General features: G+C 47.3%; 1 protein-coding gene across 1 annotated transcript in view; it reads left to right on the forward strand.

Moving 5' to 3' along the window:
* The window catches only part of STK10 (serine/threonine kinase 10), a 131883-nt gene that overhangs the window by 38039 nt on the left and 75022 nt on the right, over positions 1–18822 (forward strand). The window contains exons 3-4 of the mRNA XM_060094947.1: positions 14531–14579; positions 17866–18015. Coding sequence (XP_059950930.1) covers positions 14531–14579; positions 17866–18015 — 199 coding nt within the window. The remainder of the gene's footprint in view (positions 1–14530; positions 14580–17865; positions 18016–18822) is intronic.

Genomic DNA, 18822 nt, shown 5'->3' on the forward strand with positions numbered 1-18822 from the left:
CAGTCCTCTGGGGTAAGTGTATTGTTACTTCTTACCACTTCTGTTGTACAGATAGAGTGCCTTGAGGCTCAGGGAGGGGAAGCAGGTTCAGAAGCTTGTGACTTCTTGGCCCAGAGGGTAAATCAGGAGGCAGGGGGTGAAGGTGAGAGGGAAGAGTCAGCAAAAGAACACAAATAGCTGGCCTTTGCTGGGAACTTTCTCTGTGCTGGGCCCTTTCATGATTATCTTGCCGAATCCTCACAATTCTATGGGACTGAGATGTTGTCACCCCCATTTTATGGATGTGAAGACTGAGGGTCAGAGACAGAGAGTGACTGTCTCAGGGCTCACATCCAGGTTCCAACTCAGATCAGCCTGGCTCCTACCTCTTCAGTGCACCCCATGCCCCCCAAGTGCCAGCCCACACAGTCTGTGCCCCCCTCCTCCACTTGAGGAGCCCGTTGTCCTGCAGACCATTTTTTGGCAGTGTCTGGTGGGGAGGGGCCTGTGGCTCGAGGATCCATCCAGCTTCTACCTTGGGTGTGGTGGACTGTCAGCTACTAGCTGGTAGAATGGCAGTAGAATGGTGTAGCTGTGGATGGACAGGCCAGGGTAATGTGGGGTTTTGCCTGGAATCCTGCTGTTGGAATGTCCGGGCCGGGGCCTCTGTGTCACATTCACAGGAGCGAGGGTGACTCTGTGGTCCGGGGATTCGCCTGCCATGTTCCCAGGCATTTAGTTCGCCACCTGACCCCATCAGCCAGCTGTCATCCCCTCTGTGGCACTCCTGTGTGTTCCTCCCATCCCCACTCACCGCCCCCCACCCCCTGCCCCAGCTTCACTCACACCCTCATTCCTTCGGTCCATCAAGCAGTGGCTTTGGAGTCAGCTAGACCTGGGTTGGAATCTTGCTGCCCTGGTGCTGCTGTGTGACCCCAGACACATCTCTGAGCCTCAGTTTCCCCATCTGGGCATGAAGGGTGATGACACTGATCTCGCAGCTGTTGGCCCAGGATTAGAAACCCAGCTCGTCCCAGCTGGCAAGACAGTAGGAGCCTCATGCCAGGCACCCAGCTGACAAGGTCATGTGTGTTGTTCAAAGTCTAGATTGGCAGATAAACGTGTAAACCCGGTCCACAGGCTGTACCTAAGGCAGACTTTTCCAGTAGTGTGACCCTTTGTAAGTTGGTGTTTTTCATATAGGAATCCAAGTGTTTGGCTTGGCCTGAAGCAGCTCTCGCCACAGGGGCCCATGTTCCCTTGCGGCATCTATGAGCTGGGCTGAGGGCTGCTTCCCCATAGACGGCCACCTGCTCTCCCATCTGCCCTCACCCCCACCCTGGCCGCTTCCCTGCACTTATACACTCTCTGGCCCTGATGGGAACAGATAATCCCAGTCCTGGGCGGGGGAAGTGGGGAAACAGAGGGATGAGCCGGGGGCTGAGAGACTGTCTTCTGTCTTCCTTGGAGACTGGGGGCCCTTCTTCCTTCCTGGCTGTGTCCCTACTGGTCTCTGTCTCAGGAGCCCTCGGACTTGTGTCATCACTGATGGAACCTTCAGTACTTGCCACTGTGGCAGTCTCTGCATCCCCATCGTGATCACGCCTCCCCTGTGTCTGGTATTCCACATCCGCGATCTCACGTGACTGGACCCCCCCTCCCCGGAGCACGTGGGGCAGCCATTATTCAGTCATTCATGCGTTCACTCACTGACTCACTCATGCATTCATTCGTTCACCAACAAATGTTTCCAGAGCACCAGCTGTGTGTCAGGCACTGTTTTAGTTGCTGAAGGTACAGACACAAAGCCCTGCCCTCTGGGAATTTACATTCTGTGGGGCAGCGGGGGTGGGGAGGCAGAGGATGGACATAATAAGACCGTAGAGTGTATGGGCAAATAGATGCTTAGACTTGCCCAAGGCGCCCAGTGTTTTTGTGCTGCTCTCTGCTGCTCTCAGATTATTCCTTCAACCTTTCATGGGCAGCCACTGGCACTGGGGGCTTGTCTCTGAGTGTGGGCTGGTCATTTCAGCTTCCCACGTGGATATAGCCTCTGGTGTTACTAACGGTTGGAGCACACTTGCCGAATGCCGGGTCCTGAGCCGTGGGCTTTCCCCAAGTCACCCCATTGCTCACTACCCAGGTGGCAGATCCTATAGTTCCCCACACCTTACACATGAGCAAACCGAGGCTCACATCTCTGCGCTTGTTCCGAGGTCTTTCCTTGTCCAAGATTAGTCAGTGTCAGGACTGGAATTGGAACCCAGGTGTATCTGACTCCAGAGTCAAAACCCGGGGCTCACCTTATTTACTCAGGTGTTTTGGTTCCTTGGAGACTTTGTCTCTCGGGTAATAAGTCAAGGAAGACCGGGGGTTGCCCTTGGGGATGTAATAGGAAACGAACACCCACCCTGCACCATCTTCCCTGCTCTGTGAGCAGCTCAGTGCTGGCTCTGCCTGCCATGCCCACCTCTCCACATCGCCACCCCTCTCCCCTTGGTTTCAAATCCTACTTGTCCCTTGAGGACCATCTCACATGCCACAAACCTTTAACAATTTTAGTTGAGAATGCTGTTTCCTACCAGTCAGGCAGGCCTTCCAGCTGTGAGTCTGTATTTCCTGTGACCCTGATCACTCCTAGTCTTGTGGATTTGTGAGTCCATCTAATGAGGGGCATGGCCCTGGACCATTCCTCTCTATGGCAGCACGAGCCCTGCCACCCCTGGCTTTAGGTAATGGTGGCCGGACAGACAGATGGTCAAATAGATGAAAACTGTCTGTGCAGACAGAGAACTGCTTGTGCCTGGAGTCTGGTTCCAGCCCTGATTTCCTGGTGTGATGAGGAGAGTGGCGATGGTGATAATCATATAGTGATGACAGTGACTGTCGTCTGTCACCCTCTGGCCAGGCACTGTGCTTGTTGTTTTCACATGTGCTATCTCATTTACTCCCCTCAGGACCCCATCACGGTTGGAATGTGTTGTCCCCATTTTACAGTTGAGCAAATAGAGGCTCAGAGTGGTGAAGCCTGTTGCCTAAAGACACACAGTGGCAGCGTTTGGACTCAAGCTCAGAGGACTTTGACCCTGAAGCCAGTGCTCCTGATCTCTGGGACAGACAGTATCAGAAGGGCTTAGGCACCCCGAATTGCAGTCACCTCAGTTCCATCCCAGAGATGCCTCGGGACTTGGGCCTGCACACTTGGATGTGGAGCCATCTCGGTCTCCTCATCTAGTAATCCTCCCCGCAGGGTTTGTATCAGAGGTGCCATAGAATGTGCCAGATAGGCTTAGAGGCTCCCTGTTGCCTGGGCAGGACCCCATCCCCTCCCCTTAGGAACCCCAAGGTTATCCCTTGTTCTCTTCCTTCCTGCCAGGGGGCACTCAGCTCCCACAGTCTCGAGGGGAGCCCAGATTCCTTCCTCGGACTCTCTGTGACGTGGTGGGTGGAGCTGGAGGCAGAGGAGAAGGCCCGGCGTTCCTGGGAGGCCATGTGGGTGAGGGCTGCCCCGCTCAATGGCCGCATTGTTTGGCCTGGAGCTCAGAGGTGTGGAGGTTCTGGGACTCCACCTACAGGGACTGGCTGCTGAGAAGCTGGAGACATTTTTGTGTTCACTGTTATGTTTTTTTGGGGGGAATCTTCTTTCTACAGGTCTCTGTTGAGTGACCAGAAGCCTCTGTCTTCTGCGCTGATGGGGTGTCCCCGTGCCCAGGAGACATTGCCTCTCAGGGTAGGGAGACCTGGGAAGGAAGGGGTGATTGCAGCACCTACCCCTCCTACCCCAAGAAGAAGCAAGCCTGGAGAGGGAAAGGAGCTTGCCTGTGGCTGCACATTTCAGCAATCTTTGCATCTTAGAGTCAGACAGACCTGGGTTTATACCCTCGTTCTCTCACCTAGGAACTGAGTGGCTTTGGGGAAGCCCTTTCCCCATCAAACCTCAGTTTCCCCATCTGTAAAATAGACATAAGTATAACTGCTCACAGGAGTATGTAAAGGAATGCCTGTAGAATGCTTAGCACTCTAAGGTATGCATTAGGCACTCAGTAATGGCAGCCATCATCTCTTTTCTCTTGGGTGGCAGAAGAGGGAGGGACTGGCTTGCTTTTGTCCAGCTTTCTTTGCAGAAACAGCTGTGTTAGTCTGTGTTGGCTGTTTTGCCCTGATTTCTGGGCATCTCAAAGCCACTGAAATGTTTCATTCATATTTCTTCATTCTTCATAAATTCATTCAGTGAACACTTACTATTCACATACCAGGTCCAGGCTCTGATAATGGATGATATGAATGGACTTCTATAAATATTAACTGCTTATTCAGTGATAAAGTGATGTCCTTCACCTCGTACCCTCAAATGTCAATGTTGAAAATGACCTTACAGATGTTAAAAGCTTCATTTTCCAGGTAGGAAAACTGAGGCTCAAAGCAGGAAAGTGGTTCTGATGGCACTGTCACAGGAGGCCAGGGGCAGATCTGGGACTGTGTCCAGACCTAGAGAAGAGGTTTAATTTTATTTAATTTTACTTCCAGGACTGTTGCCAACATTTATTTATTGAGCCCCTTCTGTGTACCCAGTACTCCTGCCGGCCTCAGGAAGGGCCAGGGAAAGGACGGGACCCAGGCCCCGAGCACCGTGTGGTCTCCGGGGTATGGCTTGAGCACGCCTCAGTTGTCCCCTGCGGACGGTCGGGCCGTGGCAGTGCTGAGCCACCCTGCTACTTGGCCCCGCTGCCTGTGGGCTGTACACGTTAACGTCTCAAACCCTGGGGGTGGTCCAGGCCCTCTCTTATCTGGACTGTGACATCCTGGCTCCCTTATCTCTGGGTGAGTGAGTGCACTTGGTGTGTGTGAGCTGACCAGTGGGGCCCAGTGAGGGCTGGAGCAGGGAGACAGAGGGACCTTTTCTTCCACCACCTGGGGGCTGTGTCTTGAGCGTGTGGCTTCCTTCTTGAGGCACAGGAGGAGAGGATGGGGTCACTAGGTCTCTTCCATCGGGGAGACAAACAGAGCTGACTTGGCACCCAAATACGTCCCAGTTCAGGTCCTGGCTCTGATACTTACTATTTCTGTGACCTTAATCTCTTTGAACCTCAGTTTCCTCGTATGTAAAATGGGAATAAAGTGTCACCAAATGCTGATAATAATTGGTAACATTTACCAAGCATTTACTTACTGTGTGCCAGGTAATGTTCTAAGTGCCAGGCGTCCATTATCCTGTTTAATCCTCCCCAAAACCCCATGACATAGAGGCATTTTTTAGGATACCCACTTCAAATGGTGAGTGTAAGATAATCCGTGCAAAGGGGCCTGGCACAGAATAAACTCTCGATTCCTGTTAAATGTCATGGGTGGGGAAACTGAGACTGACCTGGGTTAACTGACCGGGCAACTGCTTACGTCCTGAGGAGGTTGAGGGTGTGGAGTGAGACTATATGGGGGAAGCAGTGCACAGGTGGTGTTTTCCATGTGTGTTATTTAGAAGGGTGGAAATCAGCTTGGCATGGCACTGTGGGGTCAGGGTTTAGTCCTGAAGGGTCGATCAGGTAGAGGAGAGATTTTAAATTCTGGCTCTCTCAGTCCTAAGCAGTACTGAGCTGATTCTTCATTTGCAACAGCTCCAAAGAAGTTTTTTTCTTTTTTTTTTTTTTTTTTTTTTCGGTATGTGGGCCTCTCACTGCTGTGGCCTCTCCCACTGCGGAGCACAGGCTCCGGACGCGCAGGCTCAGCGGCCATGGCTCACGGGCCCAGCCGCGCCGCGGCACGTGGGATCTTCCCGGACGGGAGCACAAACCCATGTCCCCTGCATCGGCAGGCGGACTCTCAACCACTGCGCCACCAGGGAAGCCCCAAAGAAGTTTTTTATTGTAACCAGTCCCAGGGCAACTCTGAGAGGACATTGGCTTGAGAGGGAAGAGAGTACTTCTTGATCTGAGCTGTGCAGGTGCAGTGCTAAATTCCCATGGCTAAAATAGTGCAGGACCAGGTTAGGTGCCTAATAAATGCAGGAATGAATGAATGGATGAATGATAGGAGGGGTGGTGTGGGCTGCCAGGATCATGTAGCAAGACTGTGACCCTTATGCTACACCATGACAGCTGCTTAATCTAAACTGATAGGGGATCGAGGTAAACACAGGTTTCCAGTTTCCTTTGGCCTCCAGCCAGAGTGGAAAGCCAGCAGGACTGCAGGCTGTACCCTGTCGGGCACCCTCTGAACATGTTTATGGGCTGAGGTCTCCAGGGAAACAGAGCTCATGAGTACAAAGGCAAAAATATTTACTATCTGGTTCCTTACAGAAAAACTTTGGTGACCCTTGATCTAGAAAATGGAGATTATTATTGTCTTCATCTTATAGAACTGTGTGAGGATTAAATGAGAGACTGTGAATAAAGGGCCTGGGACAGGGCTTGGCGCATAGTGTCAGCAGTTTTCTGAGCTGAAAAGCACTTGGGTCATATTTTCAGAGCCCACGGTCTCTTGCCCTGGGAGCCCTCCCCCAGGTACTGGCAACCACTAATCTCCTTTCTGTCTCTATGGATTTGCCTATTCTGGGCATTTCATACAAATGGAATCACATAATATGTGGCCTTTTGTGTCTGACTTTTTTCACTTAGCATAATGTTTTCAAGGTTCATTCATATGTATCAGTGCTTCATTCCTTTTTCTGACTGAATAATATTCCATTGTGTGGATATGCCATATTTTATTTTTCCATTCATCTCTTGATGTATACTTGGGTTGTTTCCATCTTTTAGCTATCGTGAGTAATGCTGCTCTGAACATTGGTATACAAACATCTGTTTGATACTCTGCTTTTATTTCTTTTGGGTATATACACAGAATTGGAATGCCAGTTCATAAGGCAATTCCATTTTAAATTTTTTAAATTCTGGTTTTAATTTTTGAGGAACTGCCGTACTCGCTTCCACAGTGGCCACACCATTTTACATACACAGGGTTCCCATTTCTGTACATCCTTGCCAACACTTGTTATTTTCTATATATATATTTTTAAATAGCCAGCCTAATGGGTGTAAAGTGATATCTAACTGTGGTTTTGACTTGCATTTCCCTAATTAGTAATGCTGAGCATCTTTTCATGCATTTATTGCCTATTTGTATATCTGTAAATGTCTGTTCAAGTATTTTGCCCAATTTTTTTGTTTGTTATTGAGTTGTAAGAGTTCTTTATATATTCTTGAAATTAGTCCCTTATCAGATATATGACTTACAAGTAGTTTCTCCCATTCTGTGGGTTGCTTTTTCACTCTGTTGACAGTGTCTTTTGATGTCCAAAAGTTATCAAATTTGACGAAATCCAGTTTATTTGTTTTTTGTTGTTGTTGCCTGTGCTTTTGGTGTCATAACCAGGAAATCATGGCTAAGTTCAGTGTCATGAAGCTTTTCACCCATTTTTTTCTTCTAAGCGTTTTGTAGTTTTACCTCTTACATTTATGTCTTTGATCCATTTTTAGTAAATTTTTGTATATGGTGTAAGGTAAGGGACCATCTTCATTCTCTTGCATATGGGTAATTCAGTTTTCCCAACAAAATTTGTTGAAAAGACTGTCTTTTTCCCATTGAACGGTCTTGACACCTTTGTGGAAAATCATTGGACTGCATATGCAAGGGTTTATTTCTGGGATCTCCTTCCAGTGGTCTATATGTTTTTATGCTAGTACTTCACTGTTTTGATTATTGTAGCTTTGTAGTAAGTTTTGAAATCAAGAAATGTGAGACTTCCAACTTTCTTTGAACAGTTTCTTACAACGGTTCTTTTTAAGATTGCTTTGGTTATTTGGGGTCCCTTGATATTCCATATGCCACATCTTTTTTTATCCATTCATCCATTGATGGACACTTGGGTTGTTTCCATATCTTGGCAATTGTAAATGATGCTCCAGTGAATGTAAGGCTGCCTATATCTTTACGAATTAGTGTTTCATTTCCTTTGAATAAATACCCAGAAGTGGAATGGCTGGGTCATATGGTAGCTCTATTTTTATTTTTTTGAGGACCCTCCATACTGTTTTCCACAGTGGCTGCACCAGTTTACATTCCCACCAACAGGGCATGAATGAGGGTTCCCTCTTCTTCACATCCTCACCAACTTTGTTATTTCTTGTCCTTTTGATAATAGCCATTCTGACAGGTGGGAAGTGATATCTCATTGTGGTTTTGATTTGCATTTCCCTGATGATTAGTGATGTTGCACATCTTTTCATGTGCTTGTTGGCCATCCATATGTCTTCTTTGGAAAAATGTTTATTCAGATCCTCTGCCCGTTTTTTAATCAGGTTGTTTGTTTCTTTTGTCATTGAGTTGTATGAATTCTTTATGTATTTTGAATATTAACCCCTTATTGGATATATGGTTTGCAAATATCTTCTCCCATTCAGTAGATTGCCTTTTTATTTTGTTGATGGTTTCCTTTGCTGTGCAGATGCTTTTTAGTCTGATGTAGGCCCATTTGTTTATTTTTGCTTTTGTTGCCATTACCTTTGGAGTCAGATCAAAAAAATATATTGCTAAGACCAGTGTCAAGACCGATGTCCACCTGTGTTTTCTCCTATGAGGTTTCTGGTCTAACATTCAAGTGTTTAATCTATTTTGAGTTGATTTTTGTGTACAGTGTAAGATAGTGGGTTCAGTTTCATTCTTTTGCACGTAGCTATCTAGTTCTCCCTACACCATTTATTGAAGAGACCATCCTTTCCCCATTGTATATTCTTGTCTCCTTTGTTGTAGATTAATTGGCCATAATACTCATGGGTTTGTTTCTGGGCTCTCTATTCTGTTCCACTGATTTGTATGTCTGTTTTTATGCTGATACCAAACTGTTTTGATTACTATAGCTTTTGTAATATACTTTGAAATCAGGAAGTATAATGCCTCCAGCTTTGTTCTTTCTCAAGATTGTTTTGGCTGTTTGGGATCTTTTGTGGAACGGATATGTTGTTAATTGTCTTGGATATGTATCTAGGAGGGGAATTGTATGGATCATATTGTAATGCCATGTTTAACATTTTAAACTGTTAACATTTAGACTGTTTTCCAAAGTGTCTGCATCATTTTACTTTCCTACTGTCGGTGTATGAGGGTTCCTATTTGTCCATATTCTTGTCAACACTTATCATTGTCCATCTTTTTGATTCTAGGCATCCTAGCAGTCAGGAAGTGGTATCTCATTGTGGCTTTGATTAACCTTTCCCTAATGGCCAGTGATAGCATCTTTTCATGTGCTTATTGGCCATTTCTATGTCTTTTTTTTGGAGAAACATCTATTCAAATCCTTTACATATTTTTAAATAGGGTTATTTGTCCTTTTATTGTTTTATTTTAAGGATTCTTTATATATTCTGGATACTAGCCTGTTGTCAGATATATGACGTGCAGACATTTTTCCCGTTCTGTGGGTTGTCTTTTCACTCTTTTGATAGTGTCCATTGATGCACAAAAGCTTTTAATGTTGATGAAGTCCAGTGTATCTGTTTTCCCTTTTATTGCTTGTGCTTTTGGTGTCACTTCTACCCACCTGATCTTCATCATGCCCCTTGATACACACACACTCAAAGGCCGTCAAATCTTTTTTTTAAAGATGGGAGGGTTTTTAAGTAATTATATTTATACTTATTTTTAAAAAATACTCATTGAAATACTCCTCTGTTTCAATCTGACCATCTCTAATAAGGCAAATCCCTAAAGCCTCTTTGCCAATACCCAGGGCTTCTCAAACCATCATTTAGTAAAGGCTCACCAGGATGATCTTACATCCTCCCCAAGCCCCTAGCTCCTTGGTTAGAGGCAAGAAGTAAAGGAAACACTGATGAGGAAGTTCAGGTTAATTAAGGAACATAAAAGAAATGGTAATTCCACCAGTTTGTTCCTAAGATTTCTGTACCACCATCTTACATTATGTTTTTGGTAGGCAGAGGAGAGATGTGACTCCAGGGTCCAGACCTCTTGCTCTTCTGCGAATTCCCATAGAGCAGTGGTTCTTAAAGTATAGTCGGGGGGAGAAGCAGTAGCATCCCTGGGGCATTTGTTCAAAATACAGATTCTTGGACCCTCCCCCAGACCTACTGAATCAGAAACTCTGGGGTGGGGCCCGATTATCTGTGTTCTGTCAAGCTCTCCAGCTCCAGGCTGGATTAACCACTGTGGCCACAGGTTCTGGGTAATTACAGTCACGATGTGCCTGCACCACTCACCTCTGTCTGCGTCTGCCTCTGCCTGTGGTCTTAGGGCAGGGACCTGTCTGAATCGTCCTGGGTCCCCAGGCTTGTCGTAGACTAGGAGCTCAGGTAGTGTTTGTTGATCAAATACTTCTTTCGTGGCCCCCACTTTGCCTAGCAATGTGAGCCGTTTGGTAGACTCTCAGTTGATAGTTGTTGATGAGTTAAGCTGATCACAAACCTCCCTTCACCAGATCCTGGGAAAAACCTCGGTCACAAGCTGCTTGCTGCCCTCTCGAGGAAGAGTGATGGATGAGCCTCTGATGGGTTCTAGGAGTTGGTCCTTGGTACTGGGAGCTGTTGGATTTGGGGCTTGGTGAGGGCTTAGAGGCTGTCAGCTTTGTACCCAGGAACCCTGGATCCTGAAGAGCCTCCTTTCATCACAGGATGCTCTGGGCATGGTCCTGCTGGGGCCTTCATCGTGGATGGGCACAGCCCCATCCCCCCTTCAGATGAACAGATGCGTCTGTAGCCATGGGTGATTTTAGGCCAGTACTTTCCATTAAAAAAAAAGAGTACTTCTAATATAAAATTTTATTTTACATATTAGTTGAATAAAATATGGAAAATACATGAAAGTACAGAACACCGGTAATCCTTTTGTGGGTATTGATGTATGTTTCCATTCTCTTTTCGAAGCAGGCATATTTAGTAATTTCCTAAGGCATCAAGATGATTATTTTCTTTTTATATATTGTTTTTATTGCCTTTATTGAGATTATTATTTTATTAATTAAACCCCATGCATTTCTGTAAAAGCCCTGAGAAGTTTATAATATAAGCCCCCTGTGACCCTACCACTGACAAGCTTAAAGGTAAAGTGTTAAGATCCATGTAATGGAACCCAGTGAGAGAACCATGTCATGAAAGGGACATTTTTTTTTTTTTTTGGCATCACATAAAAGGCACCAATACGTGAAGCTTTTTAAACCAAAAGGACAAAAAAAAAAAAAGTTAAAAAAAAAAGAAGAAAAATCGAACTTTATTTTGCCACATGTGAGAGTACAGTTGGGCAGAATTACAAAAAGTTAATTAATGGAACATCACTCTCATTAACTCCGAACAAGGACTGCTGTTTCAAAAAAAAGCTTCACAGTTTGAAGTGTGAGTTACAGCAGTGGTCCCCAACCTTTTTGACACCAGGGACCGGTTTCGTGGAAGACGATTTTTCCATGGACCGGGGTGGGGGTGTGGGAAGGTTTCGGGATGATTCAAGCGCATTACACTTTTTGTGCCTTTATTTCTATTATTATATCAGCTCTACCTCACATCATCAGGCATTAGATCCCAGGGGTTGGGGACGCCTGTGTCACAGGGCAGTCATCTCCTAAAGATACTTCCTCGGGGTCCATATGCAAATTGTGAAGCATTATAGGTTTAATCCTGACATAGAATGAAAAGTCGGTACATTTATTCATGGGAATAAAACCAAAGCTAAGCCTAGAGCTTCCCAGCAGCCAAGGCAAAATAATAATAAGTAAAAAAATACGGGAAGGGCAAGGGGTCATGGAGCTCTCGAATTGCAGAAGAGGAAGCAAACCAGAATGGCACAATGCTCAAGCTTTCCTAGTGCTGACCTGGGAGAGGAGGGGGTCATGGGGGACCTTGAGTAAGGATGTTGTGTAAGGGACAGTTTAACTGAAAGATGCAGGAACTGCCTGAGTTTGACCACTTCTCATACTGACTTCTGATACTGGCAACGGGTGTGTTGATGAACTGTAGTTCTGGGAAGGCATATTTTTGTAGGAGGCCTAAATAACATGGTGTAAGTGTGACACTTTCTAGTGATTTCCTTTGCTAGATTCGACAAGTGCATATTAGTTGGTGTGGCTTTTGTGTTGGGCATGTCATTGACTGTCTTGATGTTGGAGGGAGAGAAGATTAGTGCCATTTTACAGATGAAGAAATTGAGGCTCAGGGACACTAAGTGGCTTACCCATGGTCACATAGCTAATTAAGAGGTGCTACCACCTTTTCCTCTTCAGCTGCCCCCTGTTAGAGCAGGGAATGGCTGAGCCTGTCCAGTGTCTGCTGTGTGTGAGGCTCAGGCTTGTTGCTTTATAAATACCACCTCATCCAATCATTACAGTAGTTCTGGGGGCATCCATAGTATTATCCCATTTTGCAGAGAGGTAGGTCATTGCCAAGGCCGCAAAGAGAGTAGCAGGTGAAGAGCAGGGGTTCCCAACCTGGGTTTGGTGGTGGGACTTCAGGGCGTGCAAGAAGTCAATGGAATTGCCCACAAACATTTGTTTGTATTTGCATTTTTCTGTGTGAGAGGAGAGAGGGTGGCTTTCATGGGGTCTCAAAAGACAACACAAAAACCAAAAAAGCCTGAACCTCTGAGCTCAAGGAAGGAATCATAGGAATAGCTCATACTGACTGAGCCTCACCCGTCGCCCGGCAAGGCCCGGGTGACTTTGTCACTCCTGTGGGGTTTGGGCATGTATCTCACCATCTTACAGGCCACTTAACTAGTAAGTGGCCTTGCTTGGTGACTAAATTTGGCTTCTTTTCCGCCACTGCCTCTTGTAGCTGGGTTTTTTGTAGCAATTAACAGGACTTGGGGTTCTCTTTTGTGGAGCTGAGGATTATTAAAAGGCAGAATGATACACTGAGCTTCGAGAGGTCAATGCCTGTGTCCAGGTCACCCTGACCCCTGGGAACAAGCCTGGTTCATTGGTGGTTGGCTAAATGAACAAATGAATGAGTGAGTGAGTGGGAGAAAGTAGTACCACTTCCTCGTGTTCTGGGTTGCAGGACATTAATCCATCTCTGATGACTTTTATTTAGGATGACAGTCACCAAAGTGGTAGAGAGGTAGTCTGGGGGAGCTGGGGTCAGGCCTGATGTTCTGATGGCCAGGCAGGACCAGAGTGACTGTAGGAGTGTCAGAGGCCAGGTCTTTCCTCTCCGGCTGGTGGTGGTGTGAGAGTGGGTGGGTGCCCCCTTGCATCGCTCCTTCCCATGGCGAGTAGCCCTGCACAGCCTGTGGCAGGCCTGTCTGCTGTCCTGGGCTGGGAGGGCGGTGCAGTCTTGCTACCCCTGGTCCCAGTGTCTCTGGTGTCCCTGGCCCAGCTTAAAGCCCCCTGCTTGGCCTCCTTTGGTTTCTTGCCCCCAGGGGTGTCCTTCCCCCTAAATATACTTAGAGCTGGGGCCCAGCTAAGAGTAATAGCATCAGCAGCCCCATCTTACAGCTGAGAAAACGGGCTCACACGATTGAAGTGACTTGCCCAAGGTCACAACTAGTGAGCCGTGGGCTTGGGACTTGGGTCCAGCCATGCATAACCACATCCTTGTATTTACATTGCCAGGAAGCCTCTGGAAGGTCGGCCACAAGCTTAGAGGCCTCATCGAAACCTTAAGGCTATTTCTCCGTCCTCTGGCTGGAGAGCTGGCTCTGGCCCAGCTGGGTCATGGCTGAGGTTTCCTTTTCTATTTAGAGCGACGAGCCTTCTTGACCGCCCTGCAGGCGCTGTGTCTGCCTCTGCTGAGCTTGGTTGGAGGGACTTTACAACAAGCAGGGGCCGGGAGCCCGGAGCTGGAGGAGATGCTGGGAGTGCCTTAAATTTTGTGTCACTTTCTGCCTTCCCCACCCACCTCTATCAGCACTTTAAAAAACAGAGAAAGCATCTTCTTATATATGATAGGAGCCTAGAGTGGGGCAGGAAGTGTGAAGATGGGAGTGGACCAGAGAAGGAGGTCCTGTGTCAATACCCACGACACTTTTTACTCTAATTGCCGTTTTCCTTTTTTTTTTAATTTTTATTTTTTTACATCTTTATTGGAGTATAATTGCTTTACAATGGTGTGTTAGTTTCTGCTTTATAACAAAGTGAATCAGTTATACATATACATATGTTCCCATATCTCCTCCCTCTTGTGTCTCCCTCCCTCCCTCCCACCCTCCCTATCCCACCCCTCCAGGTGGTCACAAAGCACCGAGCTGATCTCCCTGCGCTATGCAGCTGCTTCCCACTATCTATCTACCTTACGTTTGGTAGTGTATATGTCCATGCCTCTCTCTCGCTTTGTCACAGCTTACCCTTCCCCCTCCCCATATCCTCAAGTCCATTCTCAAGTAGGTCTGTGTCTTTATTCCTGTTTTACCCCTAGGTTCTTCATGACATTTTTTTTTCTTAAATTCCATATATATGTGTTAGCATACGGTATTTGTCTTTCTCTTTCTGACTTACTTCACTCTGTATGACAGACTCTAGGTCTATCCGCCGCGCTGGGCTGGGAGCCTCTTGAAGGCCTGGATCTGGTGGTTCTCCCAGGCGCCTGCTCATTGTTACTTTGCCTTGTATTTTCTGCAGATCATGATCGAGTTCTGTCCTGGGGGAGCTGTGGACGCCATCATGCTGGGTGAGTTTTTTTGCTTTTTGTTTTTTTTCCTTGGTGCGGCATGCGGGATCTTAGCTCCCTGACCAGGGATCAAACCTGTGCCCCCTGCAATGGAAGTGTGAAGTCCTAACCATTGGCCCGCCAGGGAAGCCCCCTGGGTGAGTCTTCCTTCATGCAGTGCAGCGGTTCTGGTGTTGGCGCTGCTTAGGACTGGTGTCCATCACTCCTCTGCCCCGGTAATGCTCGTGGGCTGTCCCCTTTTGGGAGCAGGGGCCGGGTTACTGGAGAGGATGCAGGACACTTGGAAGACCAACACTTCTCGTTCAAAAAGCCACATGACCTTGAGCGGGTCATTCTCTCCCTCAAGCCCTCAGCATACGACAGGTGTGGTGCCCCCTTGCCAGACCCCACAGTACTCTTAGGAGGTGAAAATGAGACACCTGAGGGAGGTTCTTTGTAAAGTGGGGATCCCCACCCATTCTGTAAGAGCTCAGTGGGGAAATTGTTGTTCCAGGCAAGTTTGAGCAGTAACAAAAAAATATATATTAGTAATCACCTCTATTTTTTGAATGGCCACTATATGCCAGAGATTGTGGTAGCTGCTTTCATGTATATTATCCTCATGTATAAAATCAGAAAGAGCATCTCTGTTTTATTGACCAGACTGATGCTTAGAGAGGTTAAGGAGCTCACCCAGAGTCACACAGCAGAGCTGAGATGTGAACCCAGGTCTGGGGGATGCTGTTCCTAATTGCTGCCCACCCTGCATTATCCTTTGCTTTTGCCAGCCTGGTGGGCGGTGAGTGAGGAGAGGTTGAGAGTCTTGGGCCCAGAAGGTTGAATAACATGTCCGGGATTCTGGGGCAGTTTGGGAGAGGAGAGGCCCTCAGTATAACATAGCACCATTCAGCCACGTTTTTATTGTGAAGAGGGTGTTTTCCCCCTCAGTTTATCTCAGGAATGTCTCAAATTTATGGCAGCCCTTTCCCATCTTGAGCTATAGAATGCTGGCCTTCCTTGCAGAGCCTCTTGCCGTTCCCAGGTGGGTAAATGACAGTGGGGAACAGGATACGGGCACTTGTGATATGGCCCTTGGGTGTGCCTTCTCCCAGCAGAGATTGCCTTTGAAGATTTTCATTGTTCTGGGTAGAATCTGACAACATAAAAATGATGGCCTTGTATGAGTTGAGATGCTCTAGGTTATAAGGGCTATTCAAACTGGTTTAGGGAAAAAAAAAGGTAGGGGATGTGGGAGGGGGAATTTACTTGCACTAATAACTGAAAAGTTTAAGGGTGTCAGCCTTCAGGCACAGCTTGAGCTAGGGGTTTTAAAAACATTGTTTTAAGAACTTGGTTTCCTTCTCCAACTCTTGGCCCTACTTTCCTCTGTGTTGGCCCCATTCTCATGCTGATTTTCTGTTCTTGGTGACAAGATGGCTGTGGGAGCTCCAGCCATCACATCAGAATTCCAAATAGCAGGATAGAAGAAGGAAGGGTAGGACAGGTCCACAAAAACACATCCCACTGCCACTCTTTTATGGAGACACCACAGAAGCCCCACATGACACCTCCATTTTCATCTCACTGGCTAGAAGATAGTAACACATAGCTGTAAGGGAGGCTGAGAAATGTGGTCTTCTGGCTGGTTGGCCATATGTTTGGATATTTAAAAAAGAGGGGAGAATGGGAACCAACTAGCAGCCTGCCTCTCCCGGTTTGCTGCTTAGCTGAATGAGACCTGGGGGAGGATATCAGAGAGGGAAGAGGCATTGATGAGTCCCAGGTCCTTGAGCTCATTCACAGCTGGGGTGTCACCCCAGGCTATTGCTCAGCCAGCAGGCAGACTCACCCTGGGCTCTCTGTCTCACGTCTCCTGGTGGAACCGACTGCTCCAGCCCCAAGTGATTTGCTCCCTTTTGGTGGCAGCAGTTAAAGTGCCATCACCATTTTAGAAATCGAGGTGGGAGAAGAGAAGCTGGGACAAGGAGAGTCACGTTCTGGCTGCAGCTCTGTGGTCAGGGGTTGACTCTCCCGCAGATGCCCGCCCTGCTCAGAGGGGCTTTCTGCCCTAGGTTGCCTCCCATCGCCTTGCAGAGTTGTGCAAAGTGATAAGCCTGGGCTTGGGGTCCAGGCTTCCTGAGGTCCATCCCAGGTTTCTTGGCTTGGTAGCTGTGGGGTACTGGGCTGGCTCCTTTACAGCACGGGAAGAACATGCACGTGGCACACCACCACAGGCCGCACACCACCACATGGCCATCTTAGTTTGTTCTGACCCTGTTGGCCACGCCTTGCCAGCTGCTAAACATTTTGGCTATCAGCCCTCCTGAAGAACAGTAGGGTGAGGGGCGGGTCTGGATGTGGTTTCAAAGGGGACTTAGACTCATCTGCAATGTTGCAGCTTCTTTTATTAAGAAGAAAGTATTCATGTATTGCTGTGTAATCAAAAATTCATCTTAAAAATTTATCATACTGTGTGATTCCAATTATATGCCTTTCTAGAAAAAGATGAAACTATAGGGACAGGAATCAAATTAGTGATGGCTTTGGGGCTGGAATGGGGGTGAAAGGGGCACAGGGGAATTTTGGGGAGTGATGGAAATATGTATTCTATTAATAAATTGTGCTGTTTTTGTGACTACATACATTTGCCAAAGTTCATAGAACTCTATACCCAAAAAGAGGTGAATATTACTGTATGTAAATTATATCTCAATAAATTGAACTTAAAAAATGTGTCTTATCTATCTACCTCACTGGATTATTGTAAAGATTAAATGAAATAATGTACCCAAATCCTTATCCCTGTGCCTAGTGCATTGTAAAGGCTCCAAAGACGGTGGCGTTGAGATCATGATCATCACATCATCACTTTGAGCCATGGCTCAGCGGCCATGGCTCACGGGCCCAGCCGCTCTGCGGCATGTGGGATCTTCCTGGACCGGGGCACGAACCCGTGTTCCCTGCATCAGCAGGCGGACTCTCAACCACTGCGCCACCAGGGAAGCCCCAGGCTGGCTGTTTTTAATCTCAGATCTGTTATTCCCTACTGTGTGACCTTGAGCAAGTGACTTGACCTCTCTGAGCCTCAGTTTCCTAACCTGTGAAATGGCGGAACAATTGTGCCTGCTCCATAGTGTTACTGTGAGGACGAAGCAGGTACCATGTGAAGTGCTTAGAAGTGAACCTGGTATACAGTAAGTGCTCAACCACATTGGTGGCTTATGTATTTCTTGTACCTGGCAGGGGCCTGACATGGAGTTGCCTGCATTGAGCACTTGCTGAGTTGACAAGTTCTTTCTGTTTCCAGAGCTGGACAGAGGCCTCACTGAGCCCCAGATTCAGGTGGTTTGCCGCCAGATGCTGGAAGCCCTCACCTTCCTGCACGGCAAGAAGGTCATCCACCGGGATCTGAAAGCTGGCAACGTGCTGATGACGCTTGAGGGAGACATCAGGCTGGGTAAGGGGTGTCTGTGGACGAGGCGAGAAGGCAGAGCCCTGCGCCACCTGCCTGGGGTGTCGGCCTGGCCTCTGCGGGCAGGAGGGAGCGAGTGTTGGTCTGCACTCCCATGGGATGTCGAGGTCCTCCCCGGTCTTCCCCGGGCCACAGGGCCACAGTTCCCATCGTGGCTGCATCTAATCCAGGGTTCTCAACTGAGGGTGATTTTGTCCCCCGGGGACAGTGGCAATGTCTGGAGACATCTTTGGTTGTCACAACTAAAGGTTGGGGGAGAACACTGACATCTGGTAGGTAGAGAGAGAGATGCCCAGCACCCTACAGTGCACAGGACAGCCCCTTGCTACCAAGGGTGATCCTGCCCACAGGCCAGCAGCGCTGCAGGGAGGCACTGGCCCAACCCCTTTTGCTCTTGCTTCTGATAGGTAGAATCTGAGAGATAGTGATGGATGGAAAGACAACCCTCATCCATTCCCAGACAGAAAATAGAACATCAGGGGCATATAGTGTAAACTTATTAATTTTTTTTAATATCTCCTCTCTGTTTTTTTCTTTTCAACTGTGGTAAAATATACATAACAAAATTTATCATCTTAACTATTTGTAAGTGTACAGCTCAGTGACATCAAGCACATTCAAATTGCTATGCAACCATCACCACCATCCATCTCTGGAACTTCTTCATCGTCCCAAACTGAAACTCTGTACCCATTAAACAGCATCTCCCCATCCCCTCTGCCCCCAGCTCCTGGCAACCACCATTCTTCTCTCTCTCTTTTTTTAAATTTATTTTTATTTTATTTTTGGCTG

This window comes from Mesoplodon densirostris, chromosome 3, assembly GCF_025265405.1.
Source record: "Mesoplodon densirostris isolate mMesDen1 chromosome 3, mMesDen1 primary haplotype, whole genome shotgun sequence".
Lineage (NCBI taxonomy): Eukaryota > Metazoa > Chordata > Mammalia > Artiodactyla > Ziphiidae > Mesoplodon > Mesoplodon densirostris.